This window comes from Mizuhopecten yessoensis, unplaced genomic scaffold (assembly GCF_002113885.1).
Source record: "Mizuhopecten yessoensis strain PY_sf001 unplaced genomic scaffold, ASM211388v2 scaffold2307, whole genome shotgun sequence".
Taxonomy (NCBI): Eukaryota; Metazoa; Mollusca; class Bivalvia; order Pectinida; family Pectinidae; genus Mizuhopecten; species Mizuhopecten yessoensis.
Window position 1 is genome coordinate 1,152,944 of NW_018404481.1, and position 18,034 is coordinate 1,170,977.

Here is an 18,034-nt window from a genome sequence, read left to right on the forward strand (position 1 = left end):
TGTGGTGGCCAAGTGGTTAAGGCGTCTGACATTCTGCCACAATGTACCACTATATCCCTCCACCACTGGGTCGCGGGTTTGAGGCCTACGTGGGGCAGTCGCCAGGTACTGGCCATAGGTTGGTGTTTTTTCTCCAGGAGCTCCAACTTTCCTCCACCACCAAACCTTGGCATGTCCTAAATGACCACAACTGTTAATAGGACGTAAATCACAAACAAACAAATCAAAGATTGGTCATGGTATGGCACTGCCATTTGTTACGGAGAATGAAAAAAGCAAAAGTCAAACTGTGACAATTTCCCATGGCTAGTACTATGAAAAGTCTTGCAGTTAATTGATTAAAAGATTTAAGGTCGCTGTTTTCAATCCTGTGGACGTTCAAAAGAAAATTTAAATTAAATAAAATACAAACATGTGAATGGCTTTCATGCATGAAGGTCACATTCAAAAATCAAGATGATATTTCTTGTTTTGCTGCAAACAAAATCAAAATGTGACCAAATTATTATGACTACAATGTTGAATTGCGTGTAGAATCAAGTTGATTTAAAGCACTCGAGACTTGACTTCATGGTAGATCATTGTCATAATGTGTAAGCAATAACTGATTTAGCATAACTTCGAAAGTAGTGAAATTTTAATGGGACTGACCTCGAACTAAAACTTACACTAGGACATATAGGTAGCAATGTTATGTTAAATCAGTTGGATTATTTGTTAAAAAATTACTCAAATTTTTACTAAGGATTTAACACATTAGCCTTGATGATCATTGTAAATCTCAATATATAAGCCTAGTTTATTTGTAGTAAGGGAGACAAATATTGGGTGTTTTGTTGAATGTGGGACCAGCATTTCCCAAGCTAGGTAAGAACGGCTAATGATGTATTGTACCTGTGTGAGAGATAGTTAAGCATCGCTACAAGTAAGATATGCATTTGTATATTAATATAAGTGATAGATCTGAAAGCAACATCTGATGAGAAATGTATTTATCAGTAGGTTCATTTTGGTCTGACACTTGTGTTAAATTTGTATTTCTATTTGGTTATCTCCCTTGACATAAAACACATAAAACAGCTATTCTCACCATAGTGTGGACTTAACAACAAATTGTTTGATGTGTTTAAAAAATCAGAAGAATTAGTGGCCAGTCTTTATGTTATAATCTACATTCCTTAAAAAAATAGATTGCATTTTAATAGAAATCTCTTCAAAGATTGCATGGAGTTGTGAAGGGATGGGATTGAAAAACTTTTGTTCAGCTCACAAATCTAACTATTTGTCTTTATTTGGTATCAAGAAAAGTATGAAACACATTTTTTTGGCCCATTGCCTCTTTCAGGAAATGTAAATGTTTCTGGTTCAAGGTAGCATTCGTGTTGCCAGTTTTAAAGCTCAGCAGCATCTTTCTTTTAATGAATTAACCTGTTCACCCTTGAAATTTCATAATGAACTAAACCAGTCTTCAGGGGTGAGCGAGTTAATGAATGTATGAACTATTCTGAGTTCAAATACTGGGCGTCAATAAATTAGTTTTCCATTTTTTATCCAAAAATAAATTCTGTCCTCATATATTGCTTTACCTTTGTCAGCCTTTGAATTTACCTAGTCCCTGAATTTGCTTATTTGTGTAAATGGCATAGGAGAAATTTTGAAAGTTGCGAAATAAGGATGGTCGTTAATAATAACTCAGGTTTTTGAAATGGGAATTTTGAAATGATTCATTGTTTTCCTTACATATTGAGAAACCAATTAAGGTTTCCCTGTGTATTGTGGATTTAAATTATAGTATAAACATAATTTAATGTCAAGAGATAAGCAAAAAATGATCATTTGACAAAAATAAATATTCCAGTGAATTTCTAATAATCCAAACCTATCAATCTCTGATCCAAGAAACTGTACAATCATGCGAGGTACAGTATCAAAATTGTGTAAATTTGAAAGTAGAGAGAATAAGGGTGTCTCACTGAGCAGGTTTTTTTCTTGGTATGTTTTTGTAATAGTTTCTCGCTAACAATCAGCAAGTTGATATCGTATATCTATACAGGAGGTCAAAGAGTATGTGCTCATTGTTTTCAAATGAAATGGTGTATCTAGCCAATGTAAACAGACTTAAGAGATTTTAGTGCTTAGGATTAGCTTTTATACTGGACACATGGTGGTCTGTTTTTAATTTGCAAATATGCATAATCATCGTCGATATTGGATTTTGCAGATATCTTGATTTTTGTAACAAAATCAAGCTTTCAAAGTAAGGATCATAACATTTCAAGTTACTGCAAGGGTAACTGAAATTCATATTCAGATGTAGTTCTCAAATAATCCATTTTGTATTTGGACTTGCATCCTTTGATAAACATACCCAACATTTGTCTTGTATGGCTTTTAAATCTTGTATAATACCATCTCATTCCATTACTTCATTAAAATAAAGTTTGAAATGTTGTATATAGCCTTGTGGTTTGATGTCGTCTGTTAATATCTGCTAATTGTATCCATCTTCAATGAAATATCTTTAGCGATCCCTGTCCTACTGGTAAAACACTCGAGAGTTACCGATTGTTTTTCATATAAACAGCTACTTCCTCTTAATGACACTTTGGATATAACTCTAGGGCAATTTTCACTTCAACAGTTGAACCGGTCAGACCACAGTTGTTCGTTTATTAAATAAGGTCAGACCTAGTATAATCTGATGCTGCTTTCAGGCGGGTCTTGACAAAGCCTTGCAAGGCCTGTATAAACATTTGCGGGTCCACAAGGATCTATACCCGAAATTGATATTCAACAAGAGGCCCATAGGGCCTGTATCGCTCACCTGTTTCTTTTGTTACATGAAACTGACAAATAGGTAACTTAAGACCAAATTTGGTAACTAGAACACAAGACATTTTAACATCTCTAAACGGTTCTGAAGATATTGTTGTTTGAAACTTAAAATTTTAATTTTAAACACACTTTGACTCCCGACTTGTACTTTAAGTTGACCTTTGACCTCATTACTGTTATAAAGAAAACAATTCACACTGACATACCCAAGTATCACGACTAGTCCAAATGATTCTTAGGATATTGTTGTTTGAAATTTTTAATATATTTGACCCCTGTGACCTTGAAAGTAGGTCAAGATCATTTTAATGAGGAAACTTTATAGCACTCCATCCCAGGTACCTACTGGCCAAATATCATGATCCTGGGCCTTATCGAACTTGAGAAGAAGATTGTTAAAGCTTTTAACCGAAGTTGACATTTGACCCCCAACTAGCATTTAAAGTTGACCTTTGACCTCATCACTGTAATTGAAAAAAATATTCGCACTGCTGGTCCACATAACATACCCAAGTATCATGACTAGTCCAAATGGTTTCTAGGATATTGTTGTTTGAAATTTATATTTAACATATATGACCCCAGTGACCTTGCAAGTTGGTCAAGGTCATTTTAATGAGGAAGCTTTATAGCACTCCATCCCAGGTACCTGCTGGCCAAATATCATGACCCTAGGTCCTACATTTCTTCAGAAGAAGTCGTTCAAAAGAAAAAAATGACAAACGCCGCAGTACGGCATAAACATGCATGGTCCTTGGGGCCAGGTGAGCTAAAAACGGACAAACCAGTTGTTCCACATAAACAAACAGGCCCTAGGTCAAGGTAAATCCTTTTCCCAATCTTTGTAGTACTCCATGCCAGCAAGTTACTTGGCATTTATCATACCTCTAGGCCTTTTGAAATGAAACTTGGTATGCACGTACATTATACAGAGACTGAGAAATTCAAGGTTGAGTAAAATCCATGCATTGTTAATGAGTATACTGTGCTCTTATTGCACAACAACTTTGTAAAATATGACCGAATTCTTATGAAACTTGGTCAATATTAAACAATCTCAGCTTAAAGGTGAATAAAATCTGTGCATATATAGTTTATAAGCAAACTGCTATTGGTGGACGGTTTCCACACAGCAACTTAGTCAAATATAACAGAATTTGTATGAGACTTGGTCAATATTAATACTTTGTCTATTATCGAAATCTGCCGGTAATTATTAGACAATAGAAAATCTTTGGTTGAAATGGTGCGAGATGAATAAATATTCATTGGCAAAAAGGGGCAATTTCAATTTCTGTTCTTGGTTTGAACCATGTACAAAGGGAGACAATTTCTATGCAAATAATTTAATATACTAAAATGTATATATTCTTGACAGCTTAAATTGGTCAAGTATAGTACTGTTTTCTCCTTCACCACATTCCATGGATAGTTCTCAACTTTGCCGAGTAGTACAGTGCAAATGTATGTTGTTTCTTCAATTCATGCATCAGAAGGATTTTAAGTACCTGGTATGGGCAGATTGGTCGAGTGGTTAACACTCTACCTTCCACGCAGGCGGCTGGGGTTCGATGCCCGAAGTCGTCATAAGCTTGGATATTCAGAGAAAGTGTTTTTCTCCTGCCCACACAACTCACAGGTGGAGTATGAGTTGGTCTGGGGTGGATATTGCGGTATATATGCTGTAGCATTCAAGTGAAGTGGCACTATAAATGATGCCGTTGGAAGCTCAGTCCCACTACAAGCAGAACACAATACATCTCCACCACACACAAGGAGATATTAGCCAAGTGGTTTAGGACTAGTAGATAGGGCCCGATAAGGCAGCTCCTGCGTATTCCTAAATTGTATTGATTAATGTATACGTTAATTGTATTAATTACATGTCTATGTACTGTAAAGCGCTTTAGAGTGGCTAATGTTAGTTAGATAGGGCGCTGTATATTATGTCCGTTTGGCATGGGACAGGCCTATATATCGTTCCACCTTGCAGTACTCTTATTACAAGTTTGACCCTTTTGATGGTGAATAACAGGTCAAGGTCATTTGCCTGGAAGTTATGACTCTGAAGTCCCCTTGTGGCCTTGTTTAAAAACAAATTTTGTTCTCCTTCATAATTTTTGTAGCACATGTTCTTAGTGTGCCTCATAATAAATATTTAAATCATCCGACTGCTGGCTCATTACAAGATTTTGTTACTCCTAAATTTGATCTTTTGGGCCCCACAAAGGGGTTAGCCCTTCTCCTTCGCAAATCTAAATCATCATCACAATTAGGGTTACTACCTCATGCTTTTTGAGAAGAGGTTCAAATAATCGTTTACGGACAGACAACAGGTGAGCTAACAAATATGGGAGCCCAACAAAAAAGTACCACTGTAAGCTAGCCTCCAGTTATATCTCACAACTCCACATCTGTCAGTTCTGTGTATATGGAGTCGTTTAAATTGACACTTTTTACTCGGCGACATTAACAGTTGATCGTAGTTATGACCACAGCAAACTACCAGCCAAATATCATGTGGTTTTATGGATGTTTCAACAAAGTTTCACTGAAATGGATCTGATTTTTCTCTGCCACAACAAGCTATAGACATATTATGGCTCTTTGCCTGATGCACAGGTCCTGGAAACACAAATTTGATGTGTATGCTTGTACCAGTATACCATGTAATGGTACACATACAGTGTATAAGTGTCTATACCAAACCTGAAGCCTGGTGATTATCTTGACATAATTTATTGAAGAAGTCTAAGGAATGTTTAACCCATATAACCTGTGACCTTTAAACTTGGCCAAGGTCAAAGATTTGAAGACATATTTTAACTTAATTTACACCACATCAAGTTACTGGCCATGTCGATGACTGACAGTCCAACACCACACAATCATGCAAGCTCATAATTATTTTGTGCCAAGCGACCTTTAAATTGAAAAGCAGTACACAAATTTGTTTTCAAAACATTTTAATACTTTATCCTGAATAAAGATCTCACAGTTAAATTAAAGATTTCTTAGTAAAATAATAGCTGATTATATGGATATGTACAATATAAGTAATTCCACATTTATGTAAAATAGAATCAGTAACGATACATTACTTTCACACATCTTACTGGGTAACTACACAAGATGTCAGTGCCCTATAATATCGGGACTCTGAGCCAACTCAGAATTGCCATTATGCAAAAACAAAAACCATGGATATTTGGTGTGTATATATATATATACGATGTTGGGGTTATACACCAATTTCTGCTCAGTACAACAGCCAAGTCAATTACAACACACTAGTGCTACCTCAATGTTACTAATGGTAGACAGAAATCTGGCTAATGTTTATCTAAACACATGGAAGTCATGGTTAGACACCTATTTTCTGCTTAGTCTTAATACTATATCCTAGTCCTAGCTTGATGTTACAAACAATATTCCAAGATCTGGCTAATGAAAATACGATGGAAACATATCCCAGTACTATAGCACGAGGCAGAAGATAGTACTACATGGTGAAATATTGCTGCCGTTTTAAAATGAATGCTGTTAATTTGTCAACCTATCAAATAAATTCTGATTTACTAGGTAAGTAACAGTAAATTTCTTAAGGACTAGATGCATAAGATAATTGACCAGTCCTCATGATGAAGTTTTGAATTCCAAACCCCAACATAAACAAAGCCCCTGGATCAATCGCAAATTTACCAGTGTCATGTTTAATGATATTGCACTATAAATTTACAAAACAGAATTGTGACATCACATAATAACATCACAATTATCCTATTGATCAGACACAACAGTCGCCCCAGAAATGCTTTCAAAACATCAAGATGACTTTTTTCTCTCCTAAACTCCGAGTCCATTGAAGTCTAAAAATGTCAACATGAATGATGAATAAAATGTCTAGAAGAATAAAAAAGATAAATATTAAACCTGTGTTAAGACAATACAAAATACAGTTAAATTTCTGTCTTCAACACCAAAAAAACACAACAGACTTCCCTAAGATGCATTTAAATGCGACAACTGAAAACAGAACACAGCTGTTTTTAATGTGTGTACGAATTCTTACAGGTTTTAAAAAATGTATTGTTATCTTCTGAAATTTAAGCTGTTCAGGTGAAAGAATTAAAGAAGAAATCTTCAAGCACCACTTGACAGTGTTTATTTCTCCATTGAAATGTTCCGACAAAAAAACATACTACAGAACGACAACAATGTGTTGAGGTTAAAAACAATATAAATATATATATATATAGCATGTGGTACCTGCAACGTCAGGAAATTGTTTCCATTATAACAATTCTTTATAGAACATCTGCACTCACGCTTGCTTACATTCATCAAAATCTACTACCACAATTTTATCACTACATATCAATACAGGTCCCAAGTATGACAGACGTTTTTCGATGCATGATCCACAATACTACAAGGATGTTAGCTACATGATGTATAAATTGATTAACAGATGACATAAATGTTTTTTGGAGATGATACGTACGTTCATTGTTTGCACATATATATGTACATGTAGCTTCTTCATGCTTAACAGACGAATACACAATGTTTTCACTTCACATATCAGACCTGAATATAGATCAGCAATGAAGATAAATACAACAAGTAACTTTTATAAATCTAAATAAATCTGCCGATCACCTACAACAGCGCAAATATCTGCATTGTAGATGTTAACATGTATAAAAATTCTGAAATGATTTTGATTTATAAATCAAACATGGCAGTGACCGATTAATTTGATGATATATGTCCCTAAAAGTTATTTTTCACTTATGGTAAAATACACGACTATCAACAAGTATTACAAAGAAATATTTAAAAACATCAAACAGACTAAAACTCCAGGTGGTTCACATGCCAGGTATAATTATCAGCCCAGTAATGTCTGGTGTAAAACAGTCTGGCCTACATCACAGGTGGGAAATGAATGAATTCCAGTTCACAAGTTCTCAAACCAAACTGCATATGCCTGCGTACACTTTCAAAATGTTTCATCATTCAAGTCTTTTTTATCTGCTATAACCAACTTCTCAGATCTCTATGACTAAGAAATTACAGGTAATGGTTTGCCCGCACTGTGGCTTACATACACCTGGTAAAGTTCACTCAATGTGACTAAAACAGTGTCACTCTCGCATTTCTGTAAAACCTGGCACCAATTAACGTCGGTATGGAGAGGTTGACCTGCAAAGAAAATGAGAGATGTCAGTTTTTATCCATGTTTTTTACAAATGGACTAAAGAATCGTCATTTAAGTAAAATATAAACTTCTTTTCCCTTATCCAAATATTATACATTATGTATTTGTTGAACATTTGCAGAATTGCAAATGAATGATAGATGTTTTCTTCTTTTGGCATCAAAAAGACTTCTTTTTCATTTTCTTGAAGAATGATCACTACAGACATTTGTAAATAACTAATTTATCATTCTAGTTGGGGTTACTTCTATTTCTATTTTTATGACTATACTTGTATTAGTGCTCAGTAATGCTTTGTATCCTAATATGAAATTTGATGAATGTCTGACTTTTATTTGGAAGTCATGAAGCCGATTGTAAAATCTAACCAAGATAATATATGGATAGACTGACGATATTTAATGCCCCCTCGACAATGTCCAATATTATTAACAAAATTTATGTCAAATTTCCTTGTATCTGAAATGTAAGACAAACAACATATTTAACCTGAAGTTACCAGATGCAACAAAACAATAAACCTCTGATAGCAGAGCCACATCACCAAAAGCTAAATAGCAGGACATCCCTTTTCATCTCCAAACATGAGCAGAACTGTCAACCCTGTTGGACATTTCTGTCAAAAACTGGAGAAATGTTCAGATTATTTTGTATAATAGAATATTAAAAGTCAATATTTTAATCCAATCATCAATTGATTGCTTCATTATAAATATGGTAATATCAATAAAAGCAAACCAAATAATAGCCGTTGGGGGATAAATTATATATGCAATATAACAAAAGAGGACAAGACATAGTTGATTGTTCAAGCTTTATAATACAAGAATGGATTGAAATAATTTGAAATTGACCACAGATTTGACAAAACTGACAATATAACAGGATTGACTGTTCCAGTAAACTTCACAACTATTTGGGTAAACACATTTCACCAGGAAACAGTGTACACTGTGTTCCGATAAATGTGTTTAATTATGGGACAGGGAATACTGTTCTAGCAAAGTTGTTTGGCCGTTTGACCTGGACATAATTATAATTAATACTGTTTCAGGAAGCCCACTGATCATTAGACAACACAGGATAAACTGTACTAGCAAACCAATTTGACTACAAGAATAAGACAAAAGTACACAGTACCAGCCAACCCAGTTGACTGTGTACACTGTTCCAACAATCTCATTTGACCACGAGACATGGTATAATGGTCAAGGGGACCCAGGTAACACAGGATAACCGACTGTTCCAGCTAACCAAGTGGATCATAAAACTAATCCTACCTGCTGCTACTGCTTCTAGAATGTCTTCTGAAAACCAAAGTGTGACTGTTGGAAAACTCCAATATTGACATCTCTCAGACAAACTGAAGGCACATATATATATATGGACATCTTTGCCTTGATGTATTTTTTTGTCTTTATTTTCAAAGTTAAGCAAATTTTTCACCAATTACCACCAAAATATGTTTGCCATCTTTAAAAGGAGCACAATCCCCTATTTTAGTTGTTACCAAAACTGTATATAAATGAGACTAATATAACACAATATCATCTGGAAATAGAAGCTTTCAACACCCTCATTTTCAGACATTAACCTAACAGAATACCAACCATACCAGCTGTTGTTTGTGTTAAATGTGAAAACTAGTCAGATCTTTTTAATTTACCTGCTGCGGCTTCTGCTTCGGGAGTACCTCCTACGGGGTATTGGAGATCGGGACCTTGACCTGCAATGAACATCAATGGTAATTTCTCAAGTATTCAAATACATTTATATAAACTAAGAAAAAAACACAGGATTTTGACGTCACTCCTCGAAAGCATCACACAGTACAGCCGAGAAGGAAATACTCCTGTTTTCCAACAGAATTTACGATTGTGTTACTGGTGCAATCTAGGTAGTTAACTGTGTACATAGAATACAGACTTTGTTAGTCAAAACAATGATTCCACTGTCAGATATAACCAATTTCCATTTCACAAATTTAAAATTAATTTGGAATACAAACTTTTTCAATTTTTTTTGCTTCATACAAACGTATTGCTTATTTTAAGAATGTACTTAAAAATATAAGATAGCTTACCAATCTATCAAAAATAATAAAGCTTACTAATGTATTTTTTTTATTTTTTATTTTAACATCTGAATCTAAGTAGAATGACTCGGAATCAAAGAATATATGAGTGTAAAACACCTGAACAGTGGAAGGGGGATGTGTTAGCAGTTCACCACCTGTAAATCAAACCACCTCAGAGGAAAGAGAGATATATCAAAGGGGGATATGACAATAATGTTTTCTTTAACTACACTATTTAAATGAAGATTTTTTTTATACATTTTTATGGTATTTTACCAAAAATCTTTGAATCTACCTCCAAATCTCAAAATTTAATTAAGTAAAGAAAGAGATGCACATGTGTAAAAGACTTAACTTGGTAAGGCCGAAAAAAAATAATTATTCTGTGTTTCCACAAACATACCAGAAAATATTGGTGAGTAGATCAGAAATACTTTTTCTCTCATTTGATTTTATTGCTAGGTTTTTAATAAGAAGAAAAATGTTATTATCAAATGCTTCTTTTGTATGATTCTCTAAAAGCTAGCACTTCTTCCAACTGCATTTTTCTAATGAAAGCTAATAGCAATGATAAAGAAATGTGTATGCCTTTGTCAACAAGCTATATTTTACAGTGTAACCTAAGTGGGATACTAAAACGATGGATACCAATATCAATGTTTTACTGCCACAAAAAAAAAGAGAGAAATATGTACTAAAACTGAACTCAGGCAACAATCAAAAATGAACTAAATACTAAAATAGCTTGTTTATTAATCCAGAATGCAAGTTTCGGCAAAATAAAATAATGAAGCTTATTTTTTCAGTAAACATGGTTTACTACCATCCCAGACCAATGATTTGCTCTGACATTATAGATAGATTTTTTTACTAAAATAAGTAACAAATTAAACATAAAATTGTTAATAATAACAAAAAAAAGTCCATAAAAATAAGGGAATGAAAATGGAGAATAAAAATGCAGCAAGATAAAGGTTAGTAGAAAAAGCATGGAATGATGAGTTAAAACAAAACATGAATGACATAAAATACTGGATTTGTACCCAATACCATTGCGCTGTCATCGATCGATGATGTCTACCGACGGTTGTAGCCCTGGTGAGTGGACGCACGATGACTGCAGAATTTGGACAGATTTGGGAAAAGTGGTATGCCCCGTAGGCCTTAGAGTTGAGGGTGAACAATGTGTTGTTTGTTGTGGTAATGATGGAGCAAACGAGGACCGAAGCCGAACAACGAAGAGAGGGCTGTAGATAAGTTGATTGATGGTGGAAGGAACCTACATGCTGATTGACCATTGTCAAATTGGTGCCGATGCACAATAGTCAATCAGTTAGGCTTATCGTTTGGTGACAAGAGCCCAACTATGCGAAGGCCGATGGATGATGGGCAGAATGCTGAAGACAACTCCCAGGGTTTTTGGAAGACTTTGCTGTAGAAGTCTTACTGTACTGTAGCACCTGATGATATTTACGACGTGGCTTGTCAGAGAGATGGCTGATTTGCTGTGCCGTACGTTGAAGTATTGAAACAAAACGTTGTTTCTTGGTCTAAGGTGTAAGCCTTAGCTAGGCTGGGCGGCGAAGGTGGGAGGAAAGTTGATTTGTAATTGTAAAACACTGCGCTGATGCTGTTGGCAGGTGTAGCTGTCCAAAGGCATCAAAGGGGAAAGGCCTGTAAATTGTTCCGTTAAATTAATAATATATATATCTCATATTGAAAAATAACAAGATTGCATTTCTTTTCAGCAAAAGAGAAAAAATATTTAGATTGATATTATTTTAAAAGCATTTTCTATGCATTTTCAAAATCACACTAGAAATATTTTACAGACATCTATATTTTCAAATAATATTTGACAACTCATTAACGGTCATTTTGATCAACAACAAGCGGTCCATAGGCTTGAAAAACTCACTAGGTTTTTACTTGACAACTGAAGATATATAATTCAAATAAACAAATTTAAAACACAATCTGACATGTGTTAAAAATAAATCAAGTTGTCAACATGAATGTGCACATAGCATTACAGTCCCCTTTGGCCAGGTAGGATCCATACAAAATTCAGTCAAAAAATGTTCACCCAATTTTTAGGATGTATCCCCATCTTAATTACTTAGCATATTGATTTTCTTACCCTAGGGTAACCATAAGCTTCATTTAGAAGAATTCACTTGAACAAAAGATGAGTCGTGCAAAATTAAATTCAGAAGTAGCCTTGTTAAGATTTATACCTTTTCTTCTCATTTTTTACACCAAGCCCATCTGCTCCTACAAGGTTCAAACCCCTCATCCATACGAAATTTAATTTTCTTTGTACAGGGATGCTTCCAATATAAGCTTACTCAAAAGTACTATTTATGAAGTCTTTTATGATGCACACTTTCCCCCCATTTAGCACTTAATTTCTTCCCACAAGTTGAGTGTAGCATGGGGGCACACCTATCAATTATGATTAATTCTGGGCCACAGGAATGCTTTACACCAAATATTGGTCAAAAGGTTCTTGGTTGCTAGTCTTATACAGGAAAAGATAATGACAAACAGACGGGCGACATGCCATGCCACCAGCTCACTTTAGCCTTCAAGGCCGATTGAGTTAAAAATGTGCCACTTGATAATTTTTGTGGGGTTTGTTTATATTTTTTTACCATTTAGTTTTAAAACCCACTGTTACAATCTTGGAATCCTACTTAAATGTCAGTGAAACAAAAATAACTTCAGAATAGATGAGGTGCGACTTGAAGTATCTTAAATTTAGGCTAAAGGAAAAGAGTATTATTCATTGTCGGACCCCAACCAATGCCTTCCTGACATAATATGTTTTACCTTTAACTGGTGAAAGATAAAAATGACACATGCCTTAAAATAACAGGAGAAAACTAAAATGGTATACCTCAAAATTTTAACTAAACAGGAATTTTGTTTCATTCACAACTTCTATCCAAAAGATAAGTTATTTATACAATGTATTTATGAAAATTAAGAAATATTTTAAAAATTATATATATATATATGTTTTGCAGATGCAGGATAAACAAGTGCTAAGCACCAAATCAGAATATGAATTTTTGATATATCTATAATCTTCATTTATCAACAAATTCCTTCACAAATTCCTCTGACTGTATATATCGAGTCTTCAACAAATATTCACAAAATTGAAAATTCTTAAAAGAACAGAAAACGGGAATAAGTCTACAGAGACATTGACTTCCTACCAAAAACACATTAAGTACAATACAACAAATGAATATGGTACATGACATGTGGGAGAGATGACATGTTTACAGGAAAAAATGAGTTATGTATACTGTTATTTCTGTATTGTGTATATACATACCTAGAACGTCCTCCTCGACTTGTTCCTGGACGCCAGTAACTGTCTTTGCTGTCTCGACCTCCCCTACTGCCGCCGCCGCCACCACCACCACCTCCGTACTGACGCACAGGGGGACCACCCTTACCCCAGCGGGACTTCCCATGTGACATCTCCACTCTCACTTTAGATCTACAAAGTCTCCTGAATTATACAAAAGAAACAAAAATGTTAGGTGAAGTAACAAGAATTTATCAACAAGAATGAAGATACAAAAAATATAAAACACTTGATAATTATTGTAGTCCTTTTTTACCTGTAGATTGATATTATTGCTATTCATAGTCAAAAACCCTAATGTGTGGGTTTGATTAACGAACTATTTAAGTATTTGGTACTTCTCATATTTAATATATGTTCATCATAATATTATTGACTCCACAACACGTATTAATGTATTATATTTGCTATGTAATAAATTCATTAACCAGTAAATCACCAAGATATCTTATTTACCATAAGATTTCATTTGTTACAATGAAAACTTTTAAGTATTATTTTTATTATTGATATTTTATCAAGTAATAATGCCATGTCAAGGGTTTCAAATGGCTGCTTTTGACCCTCAAAATTCTAGAGTCTTCCTACATGTGTATAAAAGGGACTGGGTCAGATTTTGTGATGTATGCATACCTGCCAAGTGACCCGATTTCGTAGGGTTACACCCAGGATATTAGCCCTTCACCCGCTTTTATAACTCACCCGCCAGGTTACGTTTTTGACCAGGATTTCATCCATTTCACCTGTTTTCGCCCAGAATCTTTTCGTATATTAGAAGTAACTGAAGTCACTCGGAATTCTCTAGACTTTTCAATCCTTTGTCATAAATACAATCTATTTCCCGTTTCCCACAGACAGGTAAGTTGGGAGTTGTTTATATACGTACTGGACTGTTTCTACAAATGTGTATATAAAGACCGTTGTTACTGAACTTACTGACAAATATTTAGTGAGGTGTGTAAACGAAAAATTATTGAGTTGTTTTTACAATTGTATTTACGTAGTATATTCATTCCTTGAAGGAAAAAGTCGTTATCAGGACTTGCAGGTTCTACTACACGAAATGCTTAAAGAAAAGATAATAATAATCAAATGCCGTAGGAAAATGAGTTATAGTGGATAAAGTCTGGCGGTCATGGACCAAACGTTCCATTCTGCACTCGATGTTAATCGCATATTTCAGTTGGACCTGGTGCTAAAAGCGACATTACTTAGACATTCAAAAACCTGTATAGGCATTTGTTGATTTGTTTCTGTCAATCAAAATGATCCTGACAATAAGAATTCAAACCCTACTTGTATAAAACTGATATTTTATATGAGTAGGGTGCTACTTCTTATTGTCAGGACCACTTTTATTGACAGATACAAAATGGTATTTTATATGAGAAGAATGTGACATCTTATTGTCAGGACCACTTTCATCGACATAGAAAAATGCCTGTGAAAACACTGTATCATATTTATTATTATGAATTAATTTCATAAGTTGTGTTCTTGACAAATCTTTTTATCTGCAGCTAATGTAGATCTGCTGGAAGAATAGTTCAATGAATGTAGAATGTACCTTTTACATCATTAAAATATTAAAGTTCTAATTTAATATCTACATATGCTTTTTTTATATTTGTTGCGAAAAAAGACGTCGCACGCTAGACCCACTTTTTTATTTTCAAAAGAAGGTCATCACCCTCTTTCCGTATATCCGGGGTTGGCGGGTATGTGTATGCTTGATTTTACCTCAAACACAGACTTTTGATATTCTTACTTTCCGTGAAGTTCTTTGCATGCATCTTCTGCATCCCTTGCATCTTCAAATTCAACAAACGCAAACCCTGGGGGATTCCTGGCAATCCAGACATTCTTTAGCCTTCCGTACTGACCAAATGCATCTTCCAGTTCCTGCTTGTTTGCATTGTTCCCCAATTCACCCACATACACCTTGCAGGACAGTGTCCATTCTTTTGAACGACCACTCATGTTTATTTCCTGCAAAATATAAATTTACATTTTGATTAATCAACATCCCCATACAAACTGTGAGCCTATAGGTTCCGTATCGTTTTGGAATATATACTCCAATTTCCAAAGCGCGGGGGGTGTACGAACCCAGCGTATCTTCTTAAACAGGTCCAGTACACTCTGCCGATTGAGCCACAGGGGCATGGATCGCTTTACTTGTAATATAAAAAAAAAATAGGGGTCTCCTATACTAATATATACAAAGGGATATAACGACAGACTGAAATCCGTTACCCCCTTTTCTCTTTCAGCTCCTGTCAATCACAAATCTTTGTCCATATTGGATATACCTCGGTTGAATATTGAAGACAATTGATTTATTTACAAAATGAAACCATAACTACGACTGTCTGACACATAGTTATCCACTGACACCGCTTTAAAGTCGCAATTACACCATTAAATTGCGACCGAACCAAATTCTATACTCACGAGAAATGACCAAGTTTCACGGATAAACTCGATAAATATATCCAAGGAATGGTTTAAATCCTTATTTAATATCCTCAATCCAATACATGTGCTGCCCGCTTCTCTGAAATACTACGTCGATCAGTTTCTACACATGACAAGTGGTATATAGGGATTTTCCCCCTCGCACACCTGCATTACACAGTAGCAGTCGACAAATAGGCGCCATTTTCTTTCGAATTATTTTACGCTCCGCACAGAATGATGTCCCGCCCTATCAGTGGCGGAAAACAAATGAGGTAACATTTTTGGAGTAGCTTCCCTTTCGCATACATACAGGTAGCCAATGATAGGGCGGGACATCATTCTGTGCGGAGCGTAAAATAATTCGAAAGAAAATGGCGCCTAGTTGTCGACTGCTACTGTGTAATGCAGGTGTGCGAGGGGGAAAATCCCTATATACCGCTTGTCATGTGTAGAAACTGATCGACGTAGTATTTCAGAGAAGCGGGCAGCACATGTATTGGATTGAGGATATTAAATAAGGATTTAAACCATTCCTTGGATATATTTATCGAGTTTATCCGTGAAACTTGGTCATTTCTCGTGAGTATAGAATTTGGTTCGGTCGCAATTTAATGGTGTAATTGCGACTTTAAAGCGGTGTCAGTGGATAACTATGTGTCAGACAGTCGTAGTTATGGTTTCATTTTGTAAATAAATCAATTGTCTTCAATATTCAACCGAGGTATATCCAATATGGACAAAGATTTGTGATTGACAGGAGCTGAAAGAGAAAAGGGGGAAAAGGGGGTAACGGAATTCAGTCTGTCGTTATATCCCTTTGTATATATTAGTATAGGAGACCCCTAATTTTTTTTATATTACAAGTAAAGCGATCCATGCCCCTGTGGATTGAGCTATATAGCTGTTAAGACCTATAATAGCTCTATTGACCTATCTGAAATGGGTCTTTTTAGCTATTTTCAAGTGATTTTCTTTTTTAAGGAAAACGAAACAAAGTCGCTTTTAAAAGAAGATTGTATCATTAGGTTGATAACAAAAGATATTAAATATCTATTCTTTTTAAAAAATAATGATGTAAAAAATCGGAAATTTCACATTTATGAAAAATGAAAATAAATGTCTAACTGTATGCTTTTTGTAGTCAACATTACCATAAACCTTATTGTTTTATGCGACTTTGCTTTAATTAAATGAAATTTGAAATCTGAGAAAATATAGCTCAATACAGCTATAATTTATAGGTGTAGGGATATAGCTATATAGGTCTTTATAGCTCAATCGGCAGAGTGTACTGGACCTGTTAAAGGCGGTTATAAATATCAGTTCAAGCAGTACATACAAGACGCATTTTAGCGCATATATTATCTGTTATATCTAGAGTGCAGATGTTAACAAACGTTGACTTATTGATTGGTGATAAAATTCGGACAGCAGCCATTTTGTTTTTCATTTTGCGTTTTTGGGTTGCCTTCGTGAGCGCGCCCCACATGTTAGGCCATATCATTTGCAATAGAACTTTACCAATTTTATAAAATGAACAATGCTTCACCCGGCACGATGTTGCAGCATCGCTTGACCAAATATTAAATGCAATATGGACACAACGCTGCAATTTGCTCTTAATATGCCTTACGTGTCGACGCAGGAAAATGGCTTCTTCTCAGTAAATCATGCAGGCGTTTGATTGGTTGATGGTATCGGGGTTGTAGTCACGCTTTGAAATAGACTTGCCTATGCCCCTTGATAAAGCAGAGATTACATGATATAGACAACAAAAACATGTCGACTGCCTTTTGAAATGGCCAATCCACTATATGATAACTAAAGATTAGCAATGATTCACAAAATTAAAAGTTAAAGTATTAAAGGCAGTTTATTAAACCCACAACTCACAAGAAAATATATTATGACCAGAACCTTAATGAGTAGGCCAGACAAAAAATATATGTGTTTCCTGTAACATGTTGGAAAATTTTAGGATAGGTAACAAATGTTATTTTGATAAATAATTTTGTATGGTTTATATAGGACTTTAACGGTGCTTCTTTGAAAATTG

The 18,034-nt window shown here is 34.9% G+C and overlaps 1 protein-coding gene across 4 annotated transcripts; it reads right to left on the minus strand.

Annotated features, from left to right (window-relative positions):
• Nucleotides 1–5,784: 5,784 nt before the first annotated feature.
• Nucleotides 5,785–17,687, minus strand: LOC110445480 (RNA-binding protein 1-like). Of its 4 annotated transcripts, none has more exons than XR_002462363.1 (6): nucleotides 17,612–17,687; nucleotides 15,287–15,507; nucleotides 13,483–13,662; nucleotides 11,187–11,810; nucleotides 9,726–9,785; nucleotides 8,012–8,043 (listed from the first exon to the last, which is right to left on the minus strand). XR_002462363.1 is itself a non-coding variant. In XM_021490136.1 (5 exons), exons 2-5 carry the CDS (start codon nucleotides 15,496–15,498, stop codon nucleotides 8,019–8,021), a joined length of 477 nt encoding a protein of 158 aa, XP_021345811.1. In that variant the 5' UTR covers nucleotides 15,499–15,507; nucleotides 17,612–17,687; the 3' UTR covers nucleotides 5,785–8,018. The 4 variants fall into 4 exon arrangements, 1 of the variants encoding a protein (XP_021345811.1); XR_002462365.1 differs by lacking the exon at nucleotides 17,612–17,687 and adding an exon at nucleotides 17,500–17,596; XR_002462364.1 differs by having other exon boundaries at nucleotides 8,027–8,043; nucleotides 11,180–11,810.
• Between the last annotated feature and the right edge of the window lie 347 nt (nucleotides 17,688–18,034).